At 36.8% G+C, this 26781-nt stretch overlaps 2 protein-coding genes across 5 annotated transcripts; one reads left to right on the top strand and one right to left on the bottom strand.

Moving 5' to 3' along the window:
- Nucleotides 1–16340: 16340 nt before the first annotated feature.
- On the bottom strand, nt 16341–17344 carry LOC149381170 (zinc finger protein ZAT5-like). Its single transcript, XM_089600770.1, has one exon. The coding sequence runs from the start codon at nt 17162–17164 to the stop codon at nt 16499–16501; it is 666 nt and encodes a 221-aa protein (XP_089456896.1). The 5' UTR covers nt 17165–17344; the 3' UTR covers nt 16341–16498.
- Nucleotides 17345–21187: 3843 nt separating this feature from the next.
- LOC149381169 (uncharacterized) lies at nt 21188–26156 on the top strand. Of its 4 annotated transcripts, none has more exons than XM_089601096.1 (7): nt 21188–21847; nt 22262–24862; nt 24936–24989; nt 25094–25430; nt 25533–25593; nt 25728–25845; nt 25958–26156. In XM_089601096.1, exons 1-4 carry the CDS (start codon nt 21401–21403, stop codon nt 25340–25342), a joined length of 3351 nt encoding a protein of 1116 aa, XP_089457222.1. In that variant the 5' UTR covers nt 21188–21400; the 3' UTR covers nt 25343–25430; nt 25533–25593; nt 25728–25845; nt 25958–26156. The 4 variants fall into 4 exon arrangements, with proteins under 4 accessions (XP_089457222.1, XP_089457221.1, XP_089457220.1 ...); XM_089601095.1 differs by having other exon boundaries at nt 24936–24995; nt 25989–26156; XM_089601094.1 differs by having other exon boundaries at nt 24936–24995.
- The last annotated feature ends 625 nt before the right edge of the window (nt 26157–26781 follow it).

Here is a 26781-nt window from a genome sequence, read left to right as displayed (position 1 = left end):
AGAGTTTTTAACCATTTTTTAGAGCAACGAACCAGTCATAATGTATTTTGACTTGAAAATATGGGCTGCTAGACAAAAAATATTTAAGATAATATGCCAAACTCGTTTTTCCAACTCAATATTTTGGCATACAACCCTCGACACAAAGGAGAAAGAGATACAGAGGGGCCATCCTTGACGGAGATCCAGTTTAGGGATCACCAAACCTTAGATAGCCTCATTGATGCCAAGAAAATCATTTGGAAAATATTTACAATCAATGATGACATATCTTCATCTCTCGCTAAAACTCAATTTTGGTTGCCTCTATGATTTCTTCTTAGATTTTAGTACTGTATGCCCTGCTCATACCAAGTTGAGACTAACTCACGTGAGTAGTCTCAATTATCTTTTATATATGAGTGACTTTATAAGTTTGAATGTGATAATAATGTGATCGTGGATTAACCAATCAGGAGCAAACCTATGTTAAGCATGCAAGAATAAAGGATCCAATCGATTATTTTAACAAGTTTATTAGGAAAGATCTATATATCTTAATTTGCATGATATTATAAATGTGTGATTGTTACTAGGAATATAAGTGCGCAAGGGCAAAGCCGCTAAGGACTATGCGAATATGCTTTCTGAAGTTTTGAAAATTAAAATTATTGCCCTGAACTTTTATCAATTTTTTATATTTTAACCCAAAATTATGCTTAAATTCATAAATAAAGAAAAAAAAAATCATCACACACGCCCTTACAAAACTTATAACATTTTTTTAATTAAATGTTTCCCGGACTCTTAATCATGACCTTGCATTGTATACTTGTTGAATCAAGCATTCATTATTAAGGAGTGTTCTGACATGGCTTGCACATCATGTTAATTACTTGCTTTCTAGTTATTCTTTTCTGATTGTACTTAAATATAAATATTGTGATTGTACTCTCTTTTATTTTACCGTCTTTAATACAATCCAAACACTTTTTATCTCGATCCTCTTATTCCCTACTATGGTATCAGAGCCCTAGATTTCCGGAGTTGAAATTTCTTTGGCGAACGACGATGGCACTCAACAACAACAACAATCGAGAAGATGCCTCGACAGTCACAGAAGTAACATGAGCGAGGAACACTCTGATCATTTTCAAAAATACGATCGCAACAAAGCTCGATTCGAGCAATTTCTTGATCTGGCGCAAACATATCCAATCGACCGTGAGAGGCCATGAACTATAAGATTTTTTGCTCAGAACTGGGGAGATTCTAATGAAGTATGTCGCACTCGAAGATGAGGAGCTAAACAAGGTGAATCCAGAATACAGACTTTGGGAGAGGCAAGATCAACTGCTTGTGTATTGGCTTCTTGCTTCAAATGTCTGAAGGCATCCTCGTTCGAATAGTGAACTGTGAATCCAGAATACAGACTTTGGGAGAGGCAAGATCAATTGCTTGTGTATTGGCTTCTTGCTTCAAATGACTGAAGGCATCCTCGTTCGAATAGTGAACTGTGAATCTGCGTCTCAGGTTTGGAAAACCCTAAGCACTTATTTTTCTTCTCAGGTCCAGGCTAAGGAGTTGCAATTTCAAACTCAGCTTCACAATAAAAAGAAAAATGAAAAGCATTAATGATTACTTGCTTAAGATCCATAATCTAGTAAACCTCCTGGTTATGGTTGGAACAACGTTCAGTGCGAAAGATCACATTGAAGCAATTTGTGAAGGCTTACGAATATGAGACTTTTGTTCAATGTACGATTTTTTGCAATGACGATACTAATGTTGAGGAGCTTGAGTCTTTGTTACTCGTTCAAGAGGCTCGGATCGAACGCAAGCACGCTTATCTGGATTATGCGCCTAGAAAATAGAATTCATGTCAGTGCTAACTATACCTCAACAGGTTCACACCGGTATCAGCTTCGTGGATGAGGCCATTTCAATTACTCTAACTTGAACTATGGAGCCTATGGTTCTTACTTTCATCAGAACTATGGCTTCCAAAGAGGAGGCAACAATCAAAGATTGAGAAGTCATGGCAAGTTCAGCAACAACTCAAGGCCACAATGTCAAGTATGTGGAAAACTAGGACATCCCGCTCTTGGTAACTTCTACAGATTTGATGAATCTTTCAAAGGACCAGCTCAGCTGTAGAGTTATGCGTCACATGCCATTCGAGTGGTCAAGCTCAAGGAAACATTGCAGCAATGGTGGTTACACCACAAGACACATAGGATCAAGGATGGTACTCACCTCAGGAAGTTTCTTACGACACAGATTGGTATCTACACTCAAGCACGGCCAATCATGAGACTTTTGATGCTCAAAATATCCACCACAAAAATGGACTACTTTGGTCCTGAACAAGTTCACGTTGGTGACGGTAAAGGGCATGTGATTAAACATTTTGGTCATTCCACTTTCAAATATTCTTACATGTCAAAACACTTAGATTTAAAATCTCTTCTTCACATTCCTGGAATAAAAAAAAATTCACTAAACGTGTCTAAATTTTGTCTTGACAATGAACTGTTTTTTTGAATTTCACTCCACTTGCTGTTTTGTTAAGGTCATAATTCCAAGGCTACACTTTTGGAGGAGAAAATTAAAGATGGACTTTATGTGTGTGAAAAGTCTCAGATTCATTTGCAAGCCTCACCTGGTAGTTCTCTTTCCGAGTCTTTCTCTCAGTCTAGTAGTCTTTTTCTTTGTCCAATGGTTAGTGTAATTTTTTTGTCAGAAACAGTGCTTAAAACTGATTTGTATCAAATGTGACACTATCGACTAGGCCATCCATCTTGTAAAGTAGTCTAGTCTGTACTCTATCAGTGTAACATGCCATTTATCTTGAATAAAGTTGATATTGAGACCTATGCAGCGTGTTGTTGTGGTAAGATACACAAATTCCCTTACTATTCTTCTAAAACTCAATACTCACATCCACTAAAACTTGTGTACACAACCTTCGGGGCCCATCACCTACCCTATCACGAAATGGCTACACATACTACATAACTTTGTAGATGCCTTTTCAAGATACACTTGGCTATACTTTCTAAAGAACAAATCTGAAGCTTTTCTCACTTTCAAAAATTTCAAGACACATGTAGAGTTTCAATTGTCTTAGAAACTTAAATGTGTCTAATCTGATTGGGGAGGTGAGTTTAGACCTTTCAAACCTTTTATTGAGTCTTTAGGTGTCACTCACAGAAGCCCTTGTCCATGTTCATGAACAAAATGGTTTGATTGAAAGAAAGCATAGACATGTAGTAGAGACTGGTCTACCTCTTTTAGCTCAGGTTGGTTTGCCCTCTAAGTTTTGGGATAAGTCTTTTTCCACTTTTGTGTATCTGATCAATAGGTTGCCTACTCATGTGCTTAGCAATACATAACCTATTGAAATTCTCTATGGTCTCAAGCCAAATTACTCATTGTTGAAAGTCTTTGGGTGTGCTTGTTATTCTAACACTAGACCATACAATAGGCATAAACTCTCATTCAGATCTACTGAGTGTCTTTTTCTGGGTTATAGATTGAGTCATAGTAATGTCTTGATGCTATTGGTCGTGTGTCATTTATCGTGATGTCGTTTTCAATGAAAAGAGATTTCCTTATTCATCTCTTTTTCCGACCACTAAATCCACTCCCACATATGTCCCTCAATATCTTTCTTCCCTGTCCATTCTTGTTGTCTCTTCTTCTAGTCCTACGGCTAATCATTCCATCTTGACTCATTACCAATAAGTTGCATCACATATAGTCTCTGTGTTACCTAACCAATGTGCTTGTATTGAATTAGCAACTAATTCATTTTCTTCAGGTGCAGACTTGCCTCATTCTGCTACACCTGCATCTTCATCACCGTTGCTTATGCATGCATCGTGTAAGTCCTATGTTGAGCACTCTGAACCAATTGTACATGTCTCTCTTTATATGGCTACTCGTTCCAAGGATGGAATTTTCAAGCTAAGAGTATACACTGTGTAAAAAGAGCTTAGTTTTGTGCCTGAAGCTCTTGCAGACAGTCATTGGTTCTCTGCTATGACTGAAGAATATCTAGCTCTAATGCGAAATTGCACGTGGTCTCTCAAGTCTCCCCATCATGATCTCCTAACCGCTCTGCTATTGGTAGTACGTAGGTTTCTAAACTCAAGGAGAATTAGGATGGCAGTTTGAACAAGTACAAAGCTCGGCTTCTTGCGAAGAGGTATAATCAGATTCCGGGTTTTGGCTACAATGAAACGTTTAGCCATGTGGCTAAAATTGCCACCATTCGATTGATTTTGACTTTGTCTCTCTCTCAAGGATGGACTGTGCGTCAATTGGATATCAATAGCGCTTACCTTAATGGTGATCGTGTTGAGGAGGTATATATGGAGCAGCTGGAGGGTTTCTCTGATTCTAACTATCCATCTCATGTCGGTCATCTTCACAAAGCCATTTATGGGCTTAAACAGGCTCCACGAACTTGGTTTGGGAAGCTTCAAGCTATTTTGCTTCAACTGCAGTTCTCTGCCTCTCGCATAGATCCTTCCTTGTTTATGAAACAATCGTCTACTTCGTAGTTGTTCATCACTGTGTTTGTCGGTGATATCTTGGTAACTGGCTCATGTGCTTCTGAGGTTGAAATGGTGATCAAACAACCCAGTGCCATGTTCTCTTTGAAGGATTGGGGGGAGCTTGATGTCTTTCTTAGCATTCAGGTTGTTCACACGCGAGATGGCTTTCTTCTCTCGCAAGGTAAGTACATATGTGATCTTGCTCGGGCTCAAATGCAGTATGCGCGAAAATCAGCAAGTCGCCTATGACAAGTGGTCTCAAACTCACAGCCTATGGCAGTGATCGTGTTACTGATGCTCAGCTCTATTGGAACATTGTTGGTGCTCTACAATATGTGACCATCACTTACTTGGAACTTGCTTATTCGGTTCACAAATTGTGTTAGTTCATGCATACTCCTCTACAGCCTCATTGGGTTGCAGTCAAGAGGATTTTATGGTTTCTCGCTGGAATTGTTGACTATAGTCTTTACCAAGTCAAATCTCATCATATCAACATCACAGCCTTTTTCGGATGCTGATTGGCGTTCGGAGCCTGATGATCGCAAGTCTATCTTTGTTTTTTATGTCTTTGTTGTCTCTAACTTAGTGGCTTGGAGATCGAAGAAACAACACACAGTCTCGTGTTCTTCTACTAAAGCCGAGTTTCGTAGCCTGACTAGTATTGTTGCTAAAGTTACTTGGATTACAGCTATTATGTCTGAACTCCGGCTTCCTTAGACTCGTGTGACTCATATTTAGTGTGATAATCTTAGTGCGGTGATGCTCTTCGCCAATCCCGTTCTCCATCCTCGCACTAAGCATGTCGAGATGGACATTTACTTTATTCAAGATAAGGTTGCTTCTGGTCACATCGTTGTTAGTCATGTGGATGCTTGTGATTAACTTGTTGATGCTCTCATCGAGTCTATTTCCAGCTCTCAGTTCCCTATTTTGCGTTCCAAACTCAAGGTTGCATCTTTGTCAACATTGAGTTTGAAGGGGACTATTAAATAGTGTGCTGGCGTGGCTTGCACATCAGATTAATTACTTACTACTTGGTTATTCTTTGTTGATTGTACTTAATTATAAATATTGTGATTGTACTCTATTTTGTTTACCATCATTAATACAATCCAAACACTCCTAAGTATATATTTATATATAGTCCGTATATATATATATATATATATATATATATATATATATATATATATATTGTGAATATAGTGGCCCAAATATATAATTTTTCGGCCACCAGAAACCTAATCCCAAAGACACTCATGTTATCTAAGAGCCAAGTAGGTAACAACTTATAGCTCACCAAAGTAAGAATTAACTTCTAATAACCACCAGAGAATTAACCACGCATAGAGAATAGAGAGAAAAATATGTGCGGTCTTAATCATGGTAGGTGTGAGTGGATCATATATAAGTTGTTTGTGACAAAGCCCCAGTGGGATTATAAACCAGTTAAAGTCAATAAATTGAGTTCATTAACATTTTAATATAACTCTGACCGGCTAGACATATATTGTTGAATTGATAACGATATTGCTAAGTCAAGAATATAGATACAAACTAGTTCACACACTAGTTGCTTAGGGGATGGGCTCTGGCTCTAAGCCACAGTTTGAACGCTGCCATTCTATATTGTAAATATGTGTGTCTTCTTAACTTTTTGTACCCAAAAAAAAAAAAAAAAAAAAAAAAAACCTTGAGTTCATATATTTTAGAAGGTCGTAACGTGTAAAAGGAAAAATGAAACAAGAAATTAAATGTAAACTGCAAACCCGAATATATAAAAAATAAATAAATAATCGCACTATAAGCCATCGGATCAGACTAGCGACCACCGTAGATTGGTTGTCTCTTAACGAATACATATATACTCATCACTAGTTATCATATAAAAAATAATTTTGACTGTTCTACCTCCTTGGACAACTATATAAACATATGATTTGGCAACCATAATCACTAAAAATTTATAACGTTGTTGATTAGATACATATTTTAATTTTCTGTAAAAAAAAAAAATTATTAGATTCCAAACTTTTATTATTTTGGTGTTGGCTTATCTTTATAGGAAAATTTTACTTAGCAAGATGTCTCTTAACATAATCCGCAATATGTTGAAACAATCGCTGTAATCAGATATCGCAATATTCTGTTTGGTCCAATATCTTTAAAAAATTACGGTTTTTTTTAAGATTACGGGCACAAGATCCATATTTTTCTACGCGTTTAGGGTTATGGAAACCATAATTCAATTTCTAACCGTATTGAGAACTATAAAAAGAGATAATTTGCGCTTGGTGGTCTTTTTAAGTATTGTTCACACTATGGGATCTTGGACGTGTACAGCTAGCGAACTGAGAAAAAGTGTGTGTGGATGGTGCGTGTTCCTCTAACTTGTTGTTCGCATTTATTGTAAGTAATAGAGATTAGATCTATAATTCTTGAGTATTGCTCACGTTCATTGTGATTGAGAGAAATAAATACTTGGATGAGTATTTGTGTAGAAGTGAAAGGGATCTCATATTTAGAGGGTGTTTGAGTTGAAATTCACGGGTAATATAATAGGAAAATGGCATTGGACAAGTGATCATTCATATAAAACCATTTTGTATTATTGACTACTTATTGATTAGTGAATTTTTTTTCAATAGGACAACACCCTCCAAACGTAATTGACATTGCACCATATTGGGTCAACTATTGCTTGTGTCTTTATGTTCTACGCTTCGCTTAATTGTATATCTTTATCACATCAAAACATCTCGTCACACTCATTGTTTGTGACATCTTGTCTTTAAATAAACAAATTTTACAGACAAATCGAAATAGATAAATTTATAAAAATTAGTCGAACTAAGCCACTTGAAACGTTGAAATTGTAATCTAGTCAACGTTTCGTCCAAATTTTCACTCTAACAAAAAATGATGACGTGTCTTAATTATGTAAGATGTTAATTACTATAATATCATCTACTAGAATTTGGGTTAAAAAACTTGTAGCCCACGTTTGATCATTCAAAATTTTTGAAGTTAATACACGTGTATATATTTCGAATTTTAAAAAAAATTCTATATTTGGCAAAATTGGTTATTGAGCGTTAATTTCTTCAATGAACATTATAGCCGTGTAAGCAAATACAGTGTAAATGTTTGTAAATTTTTGTTAATCTCTGCTGCTTTGTTAATTTCTGTTAATTATGGTAAATTTACATATATGCAGGTAGAGCCGATTTCTTTCCTTTCCTTTAATACGCATTTAATACGGTATTTTTGTTTTCCAAATTTATTTTATAATTTTTAACGGGTCATGAGTAATTATGTGTATTCATTATCCTGTTTGACTTATTCAATCAATAAATATTTCATTTCCCTTTTAATTACATCATCGAATCTCCTATTATGAATTCAAAAATCTGAAATTAAATTGATGTATACAATATAAATACGTGTATATATTTCGAATTTTAAAAAAAATTCTATATCTGGCAAAGTTGGTTATTGAGCGTTTATTTCTTTAATGAACATTATAGCCGTGTAAGCAAATACAGTATAAATGTTTGTAAATTTTTGTTAATCTCCGCTGATTTGTTAATTTCTGTTAATTATGGTAAATTTTTTATGCATTTATTGCATTACTAGATTCACACGCATAATATCAAATAAACCAATTTCTTTTTTTTTCCAAATTTATTTTCAAATTTTGAACGGTTCATGACTAATCCCGTGTATTCATTGACGTGTTTGATTTTAACTTATTCAATAAATAAATATTAGCTTTCTCTTTTAATTACATCACCGAATCTCCTATTAAATTAGCTAAATATCCAATTAAATTGCGAAAAAATCTGAAATTAATTAGCTGTATACAATTCAAACCGATCAAACGTGGGCTAGTGCTTTGATCAAGTAAGTATAAGAAAAAGGGTAAATTATGTATTTTATATCCGTAAATTTCAGTAAATGGCTAGATTGCAAAATTTACCAAACGTTGGCTAGATTCCAAAAACCATGTTTCAAAATGACTAGTTGCTAGTTTACCCATAAATTTATAACGTTATAGAAATTTTTCTTATTTTATAGTAATATTTTCTAGTAATTTTGTGTATTTTTTAGGGTAATTAAGCTAAATGGCCTCCCGAAAATAAGCAATTTATTTTTAGCCCACATTTAGTTAATTAATGGTAAATAGCCATTGGGATTTATTTACAGTCAAAATTGGACGGGATTGCCCTTTGTTATTCCCGCCCATTTTGTGATCACGGTTATTAAGATAATCAGCTCACATATTTGGTCATTAATGATAGCGAAAATCGAGGAAGGTAATTATAACCGTATCTCTGCATTCACACGCAACCGCAAGCATTTACTGCTTTCTCAAAAAAAAAACCTAAAAAAAAACGCGAACAAAACCAACTGCTCAAATTTAAACCGAAAATAAATTCAGCCCCTTTATTTACAGCCAAAATCAAAACTCAGTCAAGAAAAATCACAGCGACAACGAAGAACAATTTTGACGAACCCAGGTTAGTAAAATCAAATAAAATCGAAAACCAATACGTAAAACAAGATATTCAAACCGGATTTCACAAAAGCCCCAATTTCACAAATCCAAAACCCTAATTCCAGAACCCTAGCCATGTGATTCCTTTCAAATCCGGGCAAAACGAGGAGGAATTTAAAGATTATTACCTTTGTATAAACTCTGGTTTTTTTTTTTGTGTTCCCGTTCTCCGGCGAAACTTTCTCGCATCGCGGCGGTGGCAAAGCTTCGCCCCTCATCGGCCTCCGTCGACTCGCTCAACTCCACCTCTCTCTCTCTCTCTCTCTCTCTCTCTCTCTCTCTCTCTCGAGTTTCTTCTTCTTCTTCTTCTTCTTCTTCTTCTTCTTCTTCTTCTTCTTTTCTTTTCTTTCTTCCTTCCTTCTCCTTTGTTTTTCTCCTGGTTCGCGTGCGTATGAAGGACTTGGCAAGGGTATTACTCAATGAAGGAGATGAAGTCTCTAGTACATTGATGACGTGGCAATGGTAATGCTTATCTTCCAAATTTACAAATAAACCTTTTTCTCTTTATTTTCTTTCAGTTTTGTCCTTTCACACCACGAAGAACAGCCTCGCCGGGAAAAACTCCGGCGCCTCTCACTTCGTCCTCCTCTCCGCGATCTGCGTCCAAAGGTCCCGATCAGAATCATGGACTCCGCGAAGAATAGTTTTTTTTTTTGTTGTTGTTCGTGTAAATAGAAAACATATTTACAGTATATTCGTGTAAATACGAAGCATATTTACAGTATATTCATTGTAAATACAAAGCATATTTACAGTATGTTCATTGTAAATACAAAGCATATTTACAGTATATTCGTGTAAATAAACTGAAAAAAAAAATTCTAGAAATTATAAATATATGAAAGACAAAATAATATCAATGAATGAAGAATATATTTATAGATTTTATCCATAATGAATTGCCACGAAAATAGAAACTAATTACCTAAAGTCAACGCTGAAAACTTCCAAATACATAACAATAAATGGGCTGAGAACTTTCAAAATCTGCTGGAAAATTCAAATTCAAATTTGAAAACTTCCCTATTCGGTTTCAATATTTGATTTGAAATTAAAAAAAAATTGCCTAATTAAAATAGCGTAAGGGCAAAAATGTAAAACTAATTCAATTAATAAGCTGCCACGTAAGCAATATGGCTATTTACAGGAAATTAACGAAAAGTTGGCTAAAACCAAATTGCCAGTGTTTAAGATGGCTATGCAGCCAATTATTTGTATTTTTAAGTAATCCATTCTCACAATTTATCTCATTGCTAACGGTGGGCGTTCGATCGAAGAAAAAAAATTGTTCCGATCGAACTTTAATTTGATTACAGTCTAGAAGATAACGTTTCGGTCATGGGTCTCGATCAATTTAACGAGCCTGGTGTCTAAAAGGATTCCTTTATGCATAAATATCAAAATATTCTCCAACTATGTGTATAAAAGATAAATATGAGGTAGCTTTGTGTATAAATATTCAAGTTTCTCTTCTAAAAGAAAATTTAATTTTTATTTATGTTTCTGTGGGTGGTGAAAATGAAATAATTATTTTTAGGATAAATTACACTCATGCCCCCTGAACTTTTTTGACCATTTAACAACGTGGTCCCTACTTTTATTTTTCTTACAGCGTCGCCCTTAAACTTTCATATTCTTACAAACTTAGTCCTTCCGTCAAATTTTTTCTATATTCCGTCTATTTTAACTTGTGTAATCGACATATTACAACTTGAATATTTAAAATTACCTATATATCCTTTATTTAATTATTTTATATTTAAAATTAATAAATTAAAATTAAAAAATTTCATTTTTCATTTTGTTTGTTGTCTTTTTTTAATACTTTTTTTTATACATTTCAATTATACTTTTTTCACGATAATAGAAAATTAATAATAAATAATAATTCATTTTTATTAAAAATTCATATTTTACATAATTATTTTATTTTTATTTATTTTTTATATAATAAATAATAATTTTTAATAATATTAAATAATTATAAAATCAATATTTTTTTGTTATTTTACAATTTTGTCCCTGTTTAAATAGTCACATGCCAATCACATGGGCAAAAATGAATGGATTGTTGAGAAAAATAGACGGAAGGACTAAGTTTGTAAGATTGTCAAAGTTCATTGGTGACGCTGTAAGAAAAATAAAAATAAGGACCACGTTGTTAAATGGTCAAAAATTCATGGAGCATTTATGTAATTTATCCTTATTTTTATTAAGGTTGTCAAATTTGTATAGCTATTTGTAGAATATTAGAGTGTTAAGGGGGTAAATAAAATAAAGTGACTAAATATCATTAGTTTGGTGTATGTCCCGCTAAGAGGTCCAAGCAGAGCTCGAATACCATATTTGAATAGAAACATACTGGTTGCATAGGGTAAGGACCAAATAACGAGCTAGTCAAGCTAACAACTTAACAAGGCCACGAGCTTCCCAAACTTAGTCTTTAACCACGAGCCACTTAATACCGCATTGAGAAGCACAAAATTACTTATTGTGGGTGTAGTCAATCCACAATACACGAAATCGAGCAATATAAAAAAGCATAATCGAAAACAAAGAACGGGACACTCTCACACGTACATACATAGACACTTGAATCGGCTCTCACGCACATATTGACATTCGCATTGGCCTTTTTATTTTGGGTAATATAGCTAAATAGCCTCCTATAAATATAGAGTTTTGGATTTAGCCAACATTTTGTTAATTTCGGGTAAATGGCCAACCCAATTTATTAACACGTAAAAAAGTACCAAAATACCCTGTAAACCGTTCCCGCCCATACATCCTGCGAATTAATTAAGCCATCATTCAATTTACAATTAATATACCAAAGATACACTAAATAAGATCCCCAAATTGAAACCCAAAATATAAGCGACCTCTGAATCTACACAGCCAAACCTTCTTCCTCACTGAAACTAAAGATTCCTTACCATAAGAGACGTTCAAGGCGTGGAGACTTGCAGAGGCTGGAGAGCGACGACGAGGAAATGAGGGGCGGCGTTCGGGAGACGGTGGGCGTGAAGCCGTGGGAGAAGCACACGATGGTGGAGCTGTCAGGCACGGACCGGCCGGGCCTCCTCTCTGAGGTCTGCGCTGCGCTGGCCGACCTTCGCTGCAACGTGGCCAACGCCGAGGTCTGGACCCACAACGCCAAAGCCGCCGCGGTGGTCCACGTCACCGATGACTCCACCGGAAAACCCATCGCGTTGGAGTTGACGGAGATGGAGATCGACAGCAAGCACTTCTTCTGCGAGTCCAGGGACGTGTGTTTCAGATCTCGTGTGTTTCAGACTCGGTGTCTTTCAGATCTCGTGTGTCTCAGACTCTGTGTGTTTCAGATCTCGCTCTCTTTTCTCCAATGCCCGACTTTTCGTTCAAAAAAATCGGCCTCTTCTGTCGGAAAACCGTTGGCGAAAATGAGATAGAACTGTTTATATTTTGTTGAATTTCTCTGTCGCATTCCCAGGTGTGTTTGACTAAGTTACAAATGGTGTATTCGTAAGCGATTGTTGTTGCAGAGAAAGAGATGCGACAGGGAAATTGTAAACTGATTCTGTAGATGTAAATTAATGTTAATGGACAATAAATATAAAATTTATTTACAGGTTATTTGTATTGTAAATAAGCTGCCAAATCAATTAACGTGAAAATTTCCATTTACACGTCCAGAATTTCAGGGAATCATTACCATTAATGCCGATATACACAGACCAAAACACACGTCCAACATAACTAAAATGCAATAACTGCTTTCCAAAAAATGTTTATTCCGAAAATAAAAACCAATTAATACATTTCAAATTTCAAATTAAAACTGCCTCAATTTAAAAATGAATGCGCAATTAATAAGGGCAATTCAGTAACAAAAAAAGAGTTAATTTCCTGCCACGTAGGCACAATGGCCATTTACAAAAAATTAACCAAACGTTGGCTAAAACACAATTGTCACTGTTTTTAAGGCTTATCTAGCCAATTTTTTGTTTTATTTTTTCACCTATCATCGACGCTAACGGAGAGAGACAAAAAATTAGACAGGGAGGACTAACTTAGAGTACTTTCTTTTTCTTTTTTAGGGGTGAGGGATAGATATAGAAAAAAATATTTTTCTACAATAAAAATTCAGGGGGTTTTAGGCTTATATTGCAACAATAATCATCAGTAACCTCTTTTCGTCATTTTCTACTTTACATAACTAACCCTCGTCGAGACAAAAGTTGCAATTATTTTTTGGTCATCAACACTCAGAGCCAATAATGAGAGTGATGAGCCTTCATTTTTTATCATCACCATAGAAAATAATGGATTATATGTGAGAGTAATTCTATTATACGGTGTGTATTATATATATATATATATATATATATATATATATATATATATATATATATATCAAATGCAATAAGCTGCCTTCCCACATGTTGCCACTAGTAGTGTCCAATTAATCTCAATCATAATCTCTCTCTCTCTCATATTTTGAATTTGGACATTTCACGCAATATATGTACACTCACATGTTTGGTTCACTTACATGTTTCGCATTAATTATGCAAGACGTGCACATAACAATCTTATTTAAATACAAAAATACTTTATTAAAAAATACAAAAATACTCAACTATAGTGAGAACAAGTTCACATAATCATATTCTCATATATGGACTCTGTTAGCTATTTGGCCATTTGCAAATTATGATTTTGCTATCAAGTCAACGTTAAGTTTCTTTTTCAAATTAGCCTCTAATAACAAAAATTAACAGGAAGAAAACGTCACTTGTGCCCTTAATATTGAAACCCTGAGAGAAAAAAACCGTCTATAGTCCACGTTTTAAGATGAAAAAAAAAAAAAAAAAAAATCCCACATAAGAATCAGTTGCATTTAAAAGTGGTTAATTAGTTCATGTTTGGCGATTTCAAATAAAAAACGGGAAACAAATCAAACAGCATCAATTAATAAATTACAACTTAATTTTAAAAAAATCAATTCACGTGATTTATAATCTGACACACCCATAATAAAGTAACTTCCTTCAGGTTTGAAAAAAGTATTCTAAAAAATAAACCAGAATATTCAACTCGATTTCCAAAATGCTTAAAAAATAAATCAGAATATCATACCGGAACGAACGAGAGATGAAAACTGCTGAAATATTTGAATTTATGTTGAAAGAACTGATCTCCTAAAATAAGGCTATACATTACTCTGAATAAATATATACATTTTAATTTTGAAATTAAAAAAAAAAAAAAAAAAAAAAAAAAAACTGCCTGATATACATGTGCAATATTCTGATTTAATTTTAAAATAACTAATTCATTAAATCGTGGATTCAAACAAGACACATGGCCATCTATTTACATACACCAAATTGATTTTGTTTTTAAAAAATTCAACGCATTATAGATAATTAATTAACATAGTAGAGGCTATATATGTTAATTAGTAACGTGAAAATGTTGGCTACAAACAAAGTTGTTTACACATACACGTAAATAGTATTATAACTTCCACGGTTATCGAGTGTGGCTATATTTGAAATTTTAATGAAACGTTGACAAAAAATTAATCTCAACATTTAGAATACGGCCTACTTAGTTATATTTTCCTTTACATATATACACACAAATATACATGATGCTGTGTCTTTTAAGAAGGAAAATGTATTTTAATTCTCAAAGGTATACGTGTGGAAAAGAAAAGATAAAAAAAGAACAAATCAGTCATTAAATGGAAAATGGAAGAGAATAAATCACCCTAAAAATAAAATGGACTGATCAAGTTACTAGTAGAACTGAAAGAACTTGGAACTTGATTCGATTCGTATATACACAAACACAGCAGGAGTGAGTGAGAGTGAGTGTAAGTGAGAGTGAGAGTGAGAGTGAGAGGTATATATATCACAAATTTACAATGAAAATGGAAAATATTGGTGGGGCCTAAATCACGTAGAGACCATATTACATGGATAAGTTCGTTGCCAAAATGCTTGTGTATGAGTTGAGTATCTTTCTTGGGAGTATCATATTGTGGGCATGGGATGTGGACCACAATATACAAGAGAAAGAGAAAGTGATCATTATTTATGAGATTTATCGCTAGCTCAGATGGATTATCTCAAACTCCATGATATTATTATTATTAAAAAAGAAGTTAACTTTTTCGAGGGTTTGTTGAAGCTACTTGCAAATTTCTTGGATCATACGTATGTATCTGGTTAGTTAATTAGGTGGATATGTTGAGCTAATAAGAACTGAATTTGAGTTGGATCTTCAAAGTTTAAATGATAACTATATAATAAGATATATAGATATGATATTATATTATAATATAAGAGAGTGAGTGAGAGATATATACGTGTGGATAACATACATGGCATCTGCAGTTACCAACTCAGCTGCTATCCATCTATTCTTGTCATGTAACGCAATAGACCATTGTCATATGAATTATATTCATACAAAATTTATTAATATAAATATAATAATCTAAAAGAAAGGAAAGGAACAACGATAAAAATAAAATTAAAAAAAAAGAGAAATATAATCTATGACTTTTTATTGTGGTGGTGGTGTTGCCAAGCCCTGGCCACGACGATGCACACAGTCTCTCATCATTTCTCTATTTTCATTCCCCTATTTTGGGTGCCCCGCGCAGCTTCTCCACATGAATAAATAAATAAAATTAAAAAAATAATAATAATCTGAATATATTTTAAAAAGCGAAAAAGAAAATAAAGTCACCCATATACACATGTATACATATCATCAACCACTTTTCGTGAATAAAAGGCAACCATACACAACACTAACCACTTACTTACTCAAAGTATTGCTACTTCGACAAGTTGGTCACATCAAAGCATTTGTAAATTGTAACAACATCAACAATTCCCATCGTATAATTCATTATAATAAGGAAAAATGGCATGAACTAGCCAATTCAAACTATGACTTTTGCAAAATAGCCATAGTTTCATTAGGTTAACCAAAATAGCCATTACTCTCATCCCTGGACTAAATTAATCCTGCCTGGATTAAATTTAATCCCGATATTTTGTGTGGATTAAATTTAATCCTGCCTGGATTAATAATCGCAGCTTGGCTATTTTGCTTATACTTGATAAACTTTGGCTATTTTGCAAATCCTTAAGTTCTATTTGACCATTTAGCCGCTTGACCCTTATAATAATAGCCAATAATAGTTCTTCTATACACAAGCTGTTATTGTGGGAATATTATAATAACAAAAAATCACATATAACAAAAAGAGTATACATAATTAATTCACAATATGACTCACGATCTTTAATTAAGAATGATACACAAATGATATTTAATTTTTTTTTTCTTCTTCTTATTATCACACCACCTAATTATATGATTACTCATCAAATCAATTATGACAGTCCACCAAAGCCGGCGAGGCTGAGAAGACGAAAGCGGAGGTCCGGTGACCGTCGTCCTCAGGCGGCGCCGGAAGGTTTAGATCCAAAGCCAAAATACTATTGGCCTTGGAAATCGGCGGCGGCGGTGGGGCCGGGGCTCTGTGGCGCCTCATGTGGCCGCCGAGGGCTTGGCCGGAGGTGAACTCCGCGCCGCAGATCGAGCACTCGTGTACCTTTTGAGCCGTGGAATTCCTGTTGGCGTTGATGAACATCAAGATGTTGTGACTTTGATGATGATCTGACGGTTCTGGCTGAGGCGGCTTTTTGCTATGGTCGGTCTTGGGCTTCTTGTGGCTCGCGCGGTGGCCGCCGAGGGCTTGGAAGGAATGGAAAGTCCGGTTGCAGGTTTTGCACTCGTAACCTTCAACTCTGCTGTGGTGCTTGTGATGGCCTTGAGCCAAGAGGATCAGGCACTTCGCCATGTCCTCCTCTTCCTCGGTCAGGTCGCCTGAGGATGACGTGGACGATGACACGTCGGCGGAGGAGGAAGAGCCGGCCGTGCCGTTGTGGCGCCGCTTGCCTTTCATCGTCGTCGTACATGTATTGGACGATGAGCCGACCAGCTCTCGGTGGTAATTATCATCGTGATTATGAGACACTGACTCTTCTTCCATATTTGAAAACGTGTGTGTGTGTTTGTGTAGAAGATGATCACTATATCTATCTATGTTGTTGTGCAGGGTTTTATTGAGAATAAAGAAAAGGGGGGAAAAGGGAAAAGAAAAATAATAATGGGGAAATCAAGGAAAGAATTGGAATACAGAGAAAGAGTGGGATGTGTGTAGCTGTACATATATATATATATATATATATATATATTCAATTTCTTTCTTCTGAATTGTTTATGGTATGAATTAGTCTCCCACTGCCACCCAAATCTTTCTTTCCTTTCAATTCCAACCTTTCAATATATATGTATATATACACATATATATACAGTAGAGAGAGAGAGAGAGGGACTAATATTGTAAATTTGTAACCCCGGGTAATGTAACATGTGATTGGTTAAGAATTAGTTGCCATAACAACCGATCGGGAGAGGTGTATATTAAATTGGCTTTTACTTAAATTAAGAGGAACAGAATAAATTATTATTGCGAAGACTACTGACTTCTTTTTTCTATATATAACTTACTTGTGAAATTAATGAATTTGTTGAAATTTCACAACAGATATATTTTTTTATTTTCTATTTTTCATTCATATATTTATTTATTTATTTATATATATATATATATGTATATTGATTACATTCAATATTTTAAGCAGAAATTACAAAGAAAAATATTCTTTAAACTTCAATAAGAATAATAAAAATTTGCCATTTCTGTAGATTATAAAACCATGCATTCACAATAAAAATTATGATTTTGGAATGCCTGGTTAAATAACGTTATTATTCTTGTTGGAGCAATTGACTTTGATCAATGAAAAATTCAAATTGGTAGAGATAACCTCGTTTATATTATATATACTTCACAGCTCACACGTTATCTTCATGCCTATCCAATTACTAGCTGATGTTTCAAAAAATATTACTAGCGACGACTTATAAATTCAGTACCAGTAAATTAAATTTATCTGTAACGGACAATATGATTATAGATTTTTTTTTTTTTTTTTGCTCGAAGGTTATAGCTAAATTTTGAGTTGAGTAAAGAAGTCGAATTTTTTTCATTCAGACATACCTATAGAGTTTTTTCCATTCTTTTTTAAGCTAACAAAAAATATAATTGAATTTACTGTATATCACCAACTAACAAAGCAAAGAGGGAATTTCACGTTAAAGGTGACACTCCTCTCTTTCACTTCATGTCCTCTTAAAGGAAAGTACACCATCATCCTAATACATATAGTAGTAACATGTTGAGTGTATTTCGAGATTCGGACGTGCCTTTCCAGTAACCCAATCAAGTCATTGAGAAATTTTATTTTGTAGACTTTAAAATTAGAAAAATATCAAGATTAGACCTCTTAGTTGAAAAATATCTAAACTTGAACTTTTGATCCAAATTCGAACAAAAATACATTTTTAGCCAATTTAACCTCTAATTTCCAAAAAAAATCTTATGAGTTCCGATTAATTTAATCTGAACTCATTAGATTTGAGCTGATTTTACAAAAAAAAAAAATGGTCTTTAGACGTCACTCTATAATAAAACGACGTTAACTCTTTGTAAAACATAGAATATAAAAAATTATAATTGACATCAGTTTTTTAAACAGATACTTCAAATAGTCAATTATGAATAAAAATTCAATACAAACCGTAACTAAAAACTTTATTTCTCCGAATAAAAAATCTTTAAACATCTACATTCATTTTTTAAAACATTTTTAAATCAATTATAACTTTATATTCTATGCTTTACAAAGAGTTAACGTCGCTTTATTATAGAGTGACGTCTAAAGACCTGTTTTTTTTTTTTTGTAAAATTAGCCCAAATCATCAGAACTATTCTAATTTCCGATGAGTTCCGATGAATTCAAATGATATTCATCGGAAATTAGAGCTAAAAGGGCATTTTTGTCCGAATTTAAGTCCAAAGTCCAATTTTGTATATTTTTAAGTTAATAGGTCTAATATTGATATTTTTCCAATTTTGAGGTATACAAGATGAAATTTCTCTTTGAATATATTGATAGATCCAAATATTGAGCTCATGGGGACAGGTAAGATTTTTATAATTATCATATTTTAAAGTTGATTTTGAAAGACTCCTAAATCATATAACAATCCCGACCCATATGAAAGCGAACATGGAAATGTATTTTCCAATTAATTGGAACCAAAACGGTTCATGGATAATTGGCACACAAACGACTCATTCATAAACAATTCTACAATTAATAGGCATTCCTGAGAATACCAAACTATATTTAGACAAAAACGGTAGGTGTAATAACATGATTTACAAAGAAACGTAATAATTATTGACCCAACAATATAGACTCAAAGTTAAACCAAAACAAGAAATAAACATCTAAAAAAATGTAGCACAATTAAAAAAAAAAAAAACACAACAAATTTTAACGACAAACTAAAACTTGGTATTCAACTTTGTTGGACACTGGCCATAGAAATTTTGAACGAGACAAGAAGCAAAACGCAACTAGAGAGAGCACCAAAAATTCCCTTCGATCATCATTGACTCCGACCATCGCTTTGCCGTCGAGAGATTCAATTGCCCGTTTCCCACCTCCGACGACCCTCACCCTTTAAAATATGGCTCTGTTAATGTCCCTCCCCCAATTTCTACGATGAGCTATTGAGAAGACTTTCCATTGTCGCCACCCACAGTCCTAGGGAGAGAGAGCGTTTTGGCGGCTAGGGGATCTTAAAAAAAACCTAGAAGAGAGAGAGAGATAGAGAGAGAGAGAGAGAGAGAGAGTATTGTTAGTCGTTTGGAGGGTTATTTCTCAAGAAATATATTCGTAGTTTGCAAATAATAAACATATTTATTAATTGAAAGCTATGAATTTTAATATATTTGGAGGGTTAGTATTTTATGTCATATAATAAAAACTTTGGTTAATCATAGCTAAATTTTAGTAATTTTAATATATTTAATTTTCAAAGTTATTGTTGATGCGGTTTTTTGCATCAAATTTGCGATGCACGCACCGTGGTGGGATCCGAGCATGTACACCGTGAAAAAGGGGCAATTGCCTTCTCTTTGGTCTCAACTGTGGTGTCGGTGGAGGTCGATTCCTAGATCGCAAGGAAATCATGACTATGGAGACAAGCCCGATAATGGGTTGTGATTTCCAAGGAGCTTTGGAAAAGACCGTCCTCTTGGTGACGACCTCTGAATGACCTTCTTTGATGATTTGGGTTCTTCTTTCCTAAGTCAAAAGAGTTGAGACAAGAAAATGATGGGATGTGCCTCTCAAATAGGTGAAGAGATGGAGAATTGATTTCCACAAGCTCTTAGTCACCATGAGAGGACAACTATGGTGGTAGTGGAGGTCGATTCCTAGATCGCAAGGAAATCACAACTATGGAAACAAGCTCGATAATGGGTCATGATTTCCAAGGAGCTTTGGAAAAGACCATCCTCTTGTAGACTACCTCTGAATGACCTTCTTTGGTGATTTGGCTTCTTATTTCCTAAGTCAAAAGAGTTGAGACAAGGAAATGATGGGATGTGGTGAAGAGCTAGATAATTGATCCATGAGAGGACATACAATATGACATTGAGTCTATGTGTGTGAAGGAATACGTAGAGTAAAGTGGGTTTGAGAGTGATTTTCTTCCAATTCTAGATAGAAATGAAGGAAAATGTTTATCTATTTGTGGTCGTGAGATGGAGAGAAATGTGTAAGAGAGATGTGTAGTAAAAATGATAGAGAAGAGGTGTAGAAAAATATGAAAAGAGATGTGTAGCGCAATAAAACACGGATATTTATATACCACAAATTAAGACGTTTGAAGCGAAAATGTCATTCCAAAGACACAATACAACCGTTCCCTGAAAACGCATTAAGAAGTCACCGAAAAAACGTTGCCCGAAAAGCATCTAGAGAAGTCCAACAAAACAAACATGAGATATCACGTGAGCCCGAGACCATTGAGCTACCGAGCCGCTAAACAGCCCTGCATCCCCGAGCAGCCCCGCATTATGACCGCCAAACAAGCAGCCAAGTGGCTAGGGAGTCAGCGGACACCAATTAATTGTGATTAGTTTCTTCGCCAAAAAGAATATTAAGTTTAGTTTAGCATGTTAATCAAGTTTAGTTGCAAGCCCCAATAATAACCCAGAATTTCTCTCAAGGGCGGTCCAAAGCGAAAGAAAATTAAGTGAAAACAAAGGGAGTTCTCTACAGCGTTTGGTCTTCAAAGTCCATCCATGGAAGTGTCACACTCCAACAAGCAAAACCCCAACTCTTCTTCTTCCTCCTCCGTGCGAGTCCTGGTTCGCTCGCAATCTTCGTCTTCAACCTCCAGCGCCCACCACGTCCCATCAAGCTCTTCGGACCCACAACCTTATTTGCCCTCCAATGGCGTCGTGGTGGTCGGCTTCATCGGCCGAAGACCCACCGTCACGAACCACCTCGTCAATGGGATCGTCGACGCCAACGTTTTCGGTTCTGGGCATTCCGATACGAGTCTCGTCACGGACAATGAAGAGCTACGGGGCTGGTTCGAGCGCCGGAGGATCAGCTACTACCACGACGAAGAAAAGGGTATCTTGTTCTTGCAATTCTCTTCGAGTTCGTGCTTTGGCTTCGGGTCGGCCGTGGAAGAGGAAGAGCTTGAGTTCGGTGACCTTCAAGGAATGTTAGTCATGTTCTCGGTGAGTATTCTTCAATTCGCAAGCTGTTCTTTTTCTGCGTTCATTTTTCTTTAAACTAGTTTTTAAAAATTGTGTCTTGATGAAGCTTGTAATGTTGAAGTTCCCAATGGTTGGATCTGAGAAAACAAAAACAAAAATTAACTGATTTTGGGCAGTCTCTCAATGTACAAGACATCATTTATAAGAATTGGGAAATATGAGATCGTTAGGAAAGTTTGTGATTTTTTTAATCTGCTTTAGCCTATGAATTAGTAGGCTGAGTTGGTTAAAGAATTTGGATTGGATATGAACAGGGATGTAATTGGGGGGGTGCAATAATCAAGAAAATGATGTTAGAAACCTGTTTCGGGTTGAAATTCGGAGGCAAAATTCCCATGTGTCTGTGCGCTGATAAAACTGTAACGGAAAATGCAGGTATGCCATGTGATTATATATATTCAAGATGGTGTACGCTTTGACACTCAACTGCTGAAAAGATTTCGAGTATTGCAAGCAGCCAAGAATGGCTTGGCCCCATTTGTGAGATCCCAAATCGCGACGCCCGGTTCGAGGCCTCCTTCCTCAAGGCCCGCCACATCAGCCTCCAATACTTCTTCCCCGGCCAAAAACCGTAGCATCTTGAGTCGGACAGGGACTTCGGTTTCGCTCATGTCTGGTTTGAGTTCTCACACCTCTTTATTCCCGGGGCATTGTACTCCGGTTCTGATGTTTGTCTTCGTAGAAGATTTCTCAGATATGCCGAATCCCGGTTCCAATGTTGGCGATAGCCAGTCTAGTTTGGAAGGTTTAACAAGGCCAAGCTTGCCGAGTAAAGTTTCCGGTCCGGTAGTTGTTCTCGCTCGCCCAGTGAGTAGATCTGAAAGCGGGTTCAAGAAGACTCTGCAGACTTCTCTGGAATCCCAAATCCGTTTTCTGATCAAGAAATGTAGAACCGTTTCCAGCTCAGCGCCTTTGTTCTCTCTCGACTCATCGCGGGCCGTCGTGTTGTTAGATAGGTCGGCCAACCAGATCGCGGAGCCTCTCGAGTTCGCGACTCGTCTCGTGGAAGATGTTTTGAACGGGAAAGCGACCTCGGATTCTCTTCTCCTCGAAAGCCACGGTCAGTTTGCGGCGAAAGAGGACATGGCCGACGTGAAGGATTTCATATACAGACAGTCGGATATTCTGAGAGGGAAAGGGTCTGTGGTCGGAAATTCAAGCGGCGGCATCGGAATGGTCGCTGCCGCCGCCGCTGCCGCCGCCGTTTCCGCTTCGATCCGATCCGGAAAGGCGTTTGCTACGCCCGAACTCCCAAGCCTCGAGGCTTGGCTATCTTCTACTCGGCTCATTCTGAACGGCCTTCTCTCTGCAAAAGTTGGGAGCTTGGACGAAATCGGAATAAGCAAAAGAAAACCCCAACCCAGGAGTAATATTCCGCTGCCGCCCGAACCCGTTGCCGATCCGCTAGACGTCGCCGCCTCCTGGTTAGGGAGCGGCAAAGGTCTGAACTCGAGATTTTCAACCATGTGGTGTGAACGGAATCTTCCAGCCGCGAGAGCGGCGTACCTGAAAGACTTGCCTCCTTGTTATCCGAGCTCGACACATGAAGCGAGCCTCGAGAGGGCTCTGAGTGCTTTCCACTCGATGGTGAAAGGACCGGCGGTGCAACGGTACGCGAAGAAGTTGGAGGCCGAGTGCACGGCCGTGTGGAAATCCGGGAGACAACTGTGCGGCGCCGTTAGTTTGACGGGGAAGCCGTGTGTGCACCGGATACACGATCTTCCGAGCGGCGAGGCGGTCTCGGGATCGGAAGCTAAGCCGCATTGTAGCGGATATGTTTTCCTCCACGCTTGTGCTTGTGGGCGTTCGAGGAGACTGAGGCTAGACCCGTTTGACTTCGAATCAGCCTCTGATTGCTCCGAAGACTGTGACAAGCTCCTTCCCGCGGCTCAACTGCCGAACTTGGCCGACTCGTGGAGTTTGGTCCGCATCGGGGGTGCAAAATACTACGAGCCTTCTAAAGGCTTGCTTCAGAGTGGGTTTTGTGTTGCTCACAAGTTTCTTTTGAAATGGAACAGCGTTGTTGAGAACCAGAAAGGCGAGAGCAGACCAACCCTGGGTTCGGTTATTCAGTCGAGTACCGAATCCAAGTTTGAACCGGGAGCGAGTACGGATACGCCCTCTGAAGTTGAAGCCCAAAGGAAACCGTCTGAGACCGTAATGGTGCTCGACGAAAAGAGAATTAGTTTCGGTAAAGGTCTGCCGAATGTGACAATGAGGAAACCTTTTGCCGAAGTTGTTGCAGGATCGGCGGCTCGGAATTCTGAATTTCCTCCCCTTCAGCCGAAGAAACAACAACCCTCGACTTTAAATACGAGCAGCGTTAGGCAGAGCAAGAGCGATGATCAATATCGAGGATCAAGAAAATCCGAGGGTACTCCGATTGCTCCTGGCAGCTCAAATGGGACCAACACCGACCATCGATCCAGCTCAAATGGAGATCTCTATCCACGGTTAGGTAGTTATATAGCCCCAGCTCACCACAATCCTGGTAGAAGAAACCCATCAATTACGAATGTAGCTGTGTATGTGGGATTCGAACACGAGTGCCCTCGCGGCCATCGCTTCATTCTGAATCCAGACCATCTCAAGGATCTCGGGAAATTCTATCAATCATCTGAAGAGCCTCATGCTCTATCTTCTGGTGATGGTTCGGACCAGAGACCCGCAAACCCTCCAAAACTCAACGGCAACAGTCGCCGCAGAAAACCTTTCAAGAAGGAGAGAAATACCGTTGACAAGTCAAAGGAGCAAGGAGGAACAGGCATAGATGAGGGGTCGTCGAAACTCCTGGTCCACGATCTCGGGAGCCTCGATCGTGGTCGTGTTGACGACAATGAACAGGCTGTCTCAATGCTGAATCGGAACCTGCCGCTCTACATGAATTGCCCACACTGCAGGAATTCGAAGAACAATCAAGAGCCGCCAAAAGCTAAGTTTGCCGGGACGGTATCGCAGCTTCAAAGGATTTTTCTGGTAGGCAAAATAACTCTAGCATAATTCAAGAGTATTATTGTCGGTTTGAAAACTCGCGATTCTTCTTTTGTAGGTTACACCTCCGTTTCCGACTGTATTGATGACCTGCCCTATTGTTCAATTCGAGGTCCAAGTCAGTCCTATTAGTGTCTCAGTACGAATCTATTTCCTTTGGTGTAGTTTTGAAGTTGAAATTCCGTAATTGGTTTTTTTTTTTTTTTTTTTTTTCAGGCCTCGTGTTTGCCTCAGGTGATGAGCCCTAGGCACGAGCAGAAGCTTCAATTTAGTCTCGGGCGTGAAGTGGTGTTACCGCCGGAGAGTTTTCTGGCGCTCCGACTTCCGTTCGTGTACGGTGTGAAATCGGAAGACGGAACTCAGCATTCGCTCAAGCCCTTCGAGCATCAACCCGAGGCCACTGCTTGGATTGTCAGTGGGACCGCACTGAAGATTGTTTCAAAAGGAAACGACGTTGATCACTGAAATATTCTGAATCATAATCGATGCGGTGATACATTCCTCTTCTGTTGTTTTACAGCACGAGCTTTGATTGACTGTCTTCGACGTGAAGGCAAGCGACTATTTTTCCCGAATAGTTTTATTTTGTTGACATATTTCTTTGAGCTCTTGTTTCTGACATAGTTATCTGTTATGGCCTTCTTTTTTTGTACAGGAAATGCTACAAAAAAGTACCACAATGTCACGGATTGTGAACCAAGTTGGAGAATATGAAGGTAAAAGAAAACCCTGCTGTGAGTGGTGGTGTGCTCTACTGTGGACATTATTCTCTGGGTCACACTTGAATTTTTTCCACGTACATCGAAAATGATATTATTTTTACATGTTTACTTACTACTTTTCCTCTTAGGTACAATTCTTGTCCGGTGTCACAAGGTGTACAATTCTGTGGTAAGATCAGTGGTGCACCATCTACGCTCACACTGTAAAAGAAGATTGCTCGAGACTTGAGGCTCGTTGAAGATTAGGTACTGGATCGAAGTAATCAATATTTATTTGGAATTCTATAAAATTATAAGGTTTTGGCACCCGGTTTTGTCTACGTTTTAATGCTTTTTTCGGTTATAAATCTTTTCTCAGAATACTGCTGAGTTCGTAGATGTTTATGCAGCGATGTCAAGTTCCTTCGAATACCAACACCTGGATGGCCCGGGAGAGTGAAAAATATTTAAAATATTGTGAAACATGATACAATATTGTTTATTCAATATTTTTATTAATTCATATGAGATGTTTGTCCAAGTGCTAGTTCGATAGCACTTTGGATTTATATGTGCTAGCTTGATGGCAAGTTTGAGTCGGCTTGATTTACATGTCGTTTTCGGTTTCAATGACATTTCAGTATTCCCAAATCGGCAAAGGCCATGCAAAGCAGAAACTCGAAATAGGAAAAAGTGATGGAAAGGAAAAATATTGAATGAAAAAGGTGTGAAAAGCATTTAAAAAAATAACTGAAAACAATTATTCACGGAAAAAATATTATAGAAAAAAAAAATCATATGCAACATTTAAGAAATCTAAATAAAATATACATGTTACTAATTTGTAAAGTAATAAACATGTTGTCAACGTCTTGTAGCATGCAAATCTTCAAGTCCCTTCTTATTTCAATGGAAAAACGCAAGAGCAATCACAAAAAGAGTCTACGAATAAACTCGATGAATATTTGTGAGTGCAAGTGAATCAAATGTATTAAAAAAATCAATTTTCATAATCACAATCTTTATGATTAACTAAATAACATGTGTTTATTCTCTCATGACCAAATTCTCTATGTAGCCTAAGGGGTCACGGCCAAGCTTATATCCTATGTTGTAACGAGTTTTATGATTTTAAAAACATTTATGTACATTACTAGCATGGCGGAATTACCAAAAAAAAAAATCACTATCTCTAGTAGCACA

This window comes from Urtica dioica, chromosome 11, assembly GCF_054948205.1.
Source record: "Urtica dioica subsp. dioica isolate 48M chromosome 11, U.dioica_male_clone48M_v1_H2, whole genome shotgun sequence".
Classification (NCBI taxonomy): Eukaryota; Viridiplantae; Streptophyta; class Magnoliopsida; order Rosales; family Urticaceae; genus Urtica; species Urtica dioica.
Note: the sequence above shows the minus strand (reverse complement) of the source record. Positions and strands in the feature narration are given on the sequence as shown.